The sequence below is a fragment of the Danio rerio genome, chromosome 2 (genome assembly GCF_049306965.1).
Source record: "Danio rerio strain Tuebingen ecotype United States chromosome 2, GRCz12tu, whole genome shotgun sequence".
Taxonomy (NCBI): Eukaryota; Metazoa; Chordata; class Actinopteri; order Cypriniformes; family Danionidae; genus Danio; species Danio rerio.
This window is the reverse complement of record NC_133177.1, coordinates 62885001-62890000: the sequence shown is the minus strand read 5'-3', so window position 1 is coordinate 62890000 and position 5000 is coordinate 62885001. Positions and strand designations below refer to the sequence as shown.

General features: G+C 41.3%; 1 protein-coding gene across 8 annotated transcripts in view; it reads right to left on the bottom strand.

The window, feature by feature from the left end:
* LOC100334269 (receptor-type tyrosine-protein phosphatase mu) overlaps positions 1 to 5000 on the bottom strand; it is a 340509-nt gene that overhangs the window by 176026 nt on the left and 159483 nt on the right. For all 8 annotated transcript variants that reach the window (XM_073932228.1, XM_073932230.1, XM_073932232.1 and 5 more), the window contains exon 6: positions 1427 to 1601. In XM_073932228.1, the coding sequence (XP_073788329.1) occupies positions 1427 to 1601 (175 nt within the window). The remainder of the gene's footprint in view (positions 1 to 1426; positions 1602 to 5000) is intronic.

The window sequence follows — 5000 nt, the reverse complement described above, 5'->3', positions numbered from 1 at the left end:
GTGTGTTTGTTATGAATGTTTTTTGTGTGTGTGTTGTGCATGTTGTGCGTATGTGTTTAAGTGAATGTGTATTTTAGAGTGTGTGTGTGTGTTGTGAGTTTTTGCATGCATGAATGTGTGCGTGAAAATGTGTGTTTGTAGTATCCATTATTGTTATGTGTTTGTGAATGTGTGTGCTGTGTTTGTCATGTTATTGTTTGTGTGTGTGTGTGTGTGTGTTGTGTGCATTATTATTATATGTGTATTTTTGTGTGTGTGTGTGTGTGTATGTGTGTTTTGTTGTGTAGTGCGTGCATTTTTTGTGTAGGTATGTTGTGTTGTGCATTTTATTGTGTGTGTGTGACTAAGTGTGCTTTTCAGGGTGTGTGTGAAAGTGTGTGTGTGTGTGTGTGTCTGTGTTTTTGTGTTAAGTGAGTTTTTTTGTGTGTTTTAATGTGTGTGTATGTTGGTGTGTCGTGTGTGTAAGTGTATATATGTTATTGTGTGTGTGTGTGTGTGTGTGTGTGTGTGTGTGTGTGTGTGTGTGTGTGTGTGTGTGATTAAGCATGCATTTTAGTGTGTTTTTGTGTGTGTGTTGTGCATGTTATTGTGTGTGTGAGTGATTAAGTGTGCTTTTAGTACGTGAATGTGTGTCTGTGTGTTGTGTATGTTATTGGTGTGTGTCTGTGTGTGTGTGTGTTTGTGTGTTTAGTGAGTTTGGGTGTGAGGGTGTTGTGTGCGCTATTGTTACGTTGGTTTGTTTTGTGTGTGTGTGTGTGTGTGTGTGTGTGTGCATGTGTGGAGTTAGATGTGCGTATGCATGCATGCGTGTGTGTGTGTGTGTGTATGTGTGTGAATGTGTGTGTTATCGTATGTATGTTGTGCTTGTTATTGTGTGTTTGAGTGATTAAATTCATTTTAATGTGTGTGTGAATGTGTGTGTTGTTTCTCTTATTGGTGTGTGTGTCTGTGTTTTTGTGTTTGTAGTGAGTTTAAGCGTGTGTATGTGAATGTGTGTGTTGTTTTGTGCATGTCATTGTGTGTGAGTGATTAAGCATGCATTTTATGGTGTGTGTGTGTGTTGTATTTTCATGGCATTGTGTTTGTGTGTGCATGTTGTGTCTTTGTTATGAGTGTGTTTGTGAGTACGTGTGTGTGTTGTGCACGTGTATGTGAGTGATTAAGTGTTTTTGTGTGTAAATGTGTGTGAGTGTGTGTTGTGTTTTGCATGTTTTTGTTTGTGTGTTTGTGTGTGTGTGTGTGTGTGTGCGCGTATGTGTGTTTTGTGGCATAGAAATGAGTAAACTGACAATTGCAATTGTGTGCACGAGTGTGTGTTGTGATATTTTGGGTCTGTTATTGTGTGTGTGTGTGTGTGTGTGTGTGTGTGTGTGTGTGTGTGTGTGTGTGTGTGTGTGTGTGTGTGTGTGTGTGTGTGTAGACTGACGTTTGATGGTGAGCTCCCCGTAGTTGGACACCCCCACTCCTCCACTGGAGCGCACCACACATCTGTAGCGTCCAGAATCCTGCTTGGTGGTGTTGACCACATCAAACATCCCGATGAAGCGCTGGTTATTCCACGGCTTGGTGGATTTCATGGGGGCTTCCCGACCGCCGATACCCTGCGCGCACACACAGATGAACAACGTCAGCACGAGTGTGACTAAAGCACGGATTATCATTAGATGAACAGAAAGACTGTTGATTAAGAACAGGAAATAATGAAGGATCTGCGGTGTCAGTGAATGTGTTCATGTGCAGAAATGAGGATCTGTTGAGTCTGATCTACTGATTTACAATATCTGACTGAAATGTAAGCTGGCTTACGAGTCCATTTATCCCTCATCTGAGGTTCTTCATTGCAGCACAAGTGACTTTTACTTGGCTCAGTGTCTTCAGCATTGTATCACACACACACACACACACACACACACACACACACACACACACACACACACACACACACGCAGTGTTCTCCAGCTGTCATGCGGTTCAGCAGGCAGATGGAGGCCATTTGTTCGTCAGTGATATTTCTTCATTACTGTCATCAGGGACTGCTCTTAATGTTTGGATCGCTCTCTTCTGTTAATGAGGACATGTTTGTTTAAGTGATAAACTGCCTGGCGACGACACGAAGAGCAAACGCTAACAAACAGCTCTGGTGCTCATCCAGAACTCAGAAAAACACACGGACAACAAGTTCTCCACCGCTTCCTTGGATAACACTCAGCTAATTAGTTCTCCATCACTCCTGTCACAACCAGGAGATCCATCTACACTCAACATTACACAACTAGTTCTCAAACTAACTAGTTCCCCATTGCTCCCTTTGAAAACACTCAGCTGACTAGATCTCAATCACTGCCATCATAACTAAAGGATCCGTCCACCCTCAACAACACTCAACAAACTAGTTCTTAAACAAACTTGTTCATCACTCCCTTAACAAGACATCACTAACTAGTTTCCCATCATTCCACTCAACAAACTAATTCTCCAACTAACCAACTCTCCAACTAACTAGTTCTCAATTGGTCCCCCATCAAGACACAACTAACTAGTTCTCCATCCCTCCCCTAAAACAGACTCAACAAACTAGTTCTCAAACTAGGTCTCCATCATTCCACTCAACAGCAACAAACTAACTAGTTCTTCATCATTACACTCAACAAACTAGTTCTCAATCTAACTAGTTCCCCATCACTCTATTCAACAACAGTCAACAAAGAAGTTCTCAAAAACTAGTTATGCGTTGTTGGGGGGATGGATGGAAAACTAGTTAGTTTGAGAACTAGTTTGTTGAGTGTTGCTGGGAGGAAGAATGGAAAAGTAGTTAGTTTGAGAACTAGTCAGTTTGAGAACTAGTTAGTTTGAGAACTAGTTTGTTGAGTGTTGTCGGGGGGAAGAATGGAAAACTAGTTAGTTTGAGAACTAGTTTGTTGAGTGTTGTTGGGGGAAGGATGGAGAACTAGTTAGTTTGAGAACTAGTTTGTTCAGTGTTGTCGGGGGGAAGAATGGAGAACTAGTTAGTTTGAGAACTAGTTTGTTGAGTGTTGTTGGGGGAAGGATGGAGAACTAGTTAGTTTGAGAACTAGTCAGTTTGAGAACTAGTCTATTAAGTGTTGCTGGGGGAAGAATGGAAAACTAGTCAGTTTGAGAACTAGTCAGTTTGAGAACTAGTCTATTGAGTGTTGCTGGGGGAAGCATGGAAAACTAGTCAGTTTAAGAACTAGTCTATTAAGTGTTGCTGGGGGAAGAATGGAGAACTAGTCAGTTTAAGAACTAGTCAGTTTGAGAACTAGTCTATTAAGTGTTGCTGGGGGAAGAATGGAGAACTAGTCAGTTTGAGAACTAGTCAGTTTGAGAACTAGTCTATTGAGTGTTGCTGGGGGAAGAATGGAAAACTAGTCAGTTTAAGAACTAGTCAGTTTGAGAACTAGTCTATTAAGTGTTGCTGGGGGAAGAATGGAGAACTAGTCAGTTTGAGAACTAGTCAGTTTGAGAACTAGTCTATTAAGTGTTGCTGGGGGAAGAATGGAAAACTAGTCAGTTTGAGAACTAGTCAGTTTGAGAACTAGTCTATTGAGTGTTGCTGGGGGAAGAATGGAAAACTAGTCAGTTTGAGAACTAGTTAGTTTGAGAACTAGTCTATTGAGTGTTGCTGGGGGAAGCATGGAAAACTAGTCAGTTTAAGAACTAGTCTATTAAGTGTTGCTGGGGGAAGAATGGAGAACTAGTCAGTTTAAGAACTAGTCAGTTTGAGAACTAGTCTATTAAGTGTTGCTGGGGGAAGAATGGAGAACTAGTCAGTTTGAGAACTAGTCAGTTTGAGAACTAGTCTATTGAGTGTTGCTGGGGGAAGAATGGAAAACTAGTCAGTTTGAGAACTAGTCTATTGAGTGTTGCTGGGGGAAGAATGGAGAACTAGTCAGTTTGAGAACTAGTCAGTTTGAGAACTAGTCTATTGAGTGTTGCTGGGGGAAGCATGGAAAACTAGTCAGTTTGAGAACTAGTCAGTTTGAGAACTAGTCTATTGAGTGTTGCTGGGGGAAGAATGGAAAACTAGTCAGTTTGAGAACTAGTCAGTTTGAGAACTAGTCTATTGAGTGTTGCTGGGGGAAGCATGGAGAACTAGTCAGTTTGAGAACTAGTCAGTTTGAGAACTAGTCTATTGAGTGTTGCTGGGGGAAGAATGGAAAACTAGTCAGTTTGAGAACTAGTCAGTTTGAGAACTAGTCTATTGAGTGTTGCTGGGGGAAGAATGGAGAACTAGTCAGTTTGAGAACTAGTCAGTTTGAGAACTAGTCTATTGAGTGTTGCTGGGGGAAGAATGGAAAACTAGTCAGTTTGAGAACTAGTCAGTTTGAGAACTAGTCTATTGAGTGTTGCTGGGGGAAGCATGGAAAACTAGTCAGTTTGAGAACTAGTCAGTTTGAGAGCTAGTCTATTGAGTGTTGCTGGGGGAAGAATGAAAAACTAGTTAGTTTGAGAACTAGTTTGTTGAGTGTTGTCGGGGGGAAGAATGGAGAACTAGTTAGTTTGAGAACTACTTAGTTTGAGAACTAATTTGTTGAGAGCTGTCGGGGGGAAGAATGGAGAAATAGTTAGTTTGAGAACTACTTAGTTTGAGAACTAGTTTGTTGAGTGTTGTTGAGGGGAAGGATTGAAAACTAGCTAGTTTGAAAAGTTAGTTAGTTAGAAAGAGTTAATGCTCTATTACTCCCTTAATAGCACTCATTAAACTAGTTCTCAAACAAACCAGTTCTTCATCATTCCCTGTGCTTGGTCAGATGTCTCTGCTGTGATAGGTCAGATGTCTCCACTGTGATTGATCAGATATCCCTGCTGTGATTGGTCAGACATGGTCAGATGTGTGTGCTGTAATTGGTCATAAAGCTGATACAAACCAGCATCAGAGAAGAAGCTGAACTCCATTAGACTCAGCAGAGTAATGATGGTGAACCGTCACAGATCATCATTCTGACCAACATGAGGGATTCTGGGTGTTTTACACACTCAGC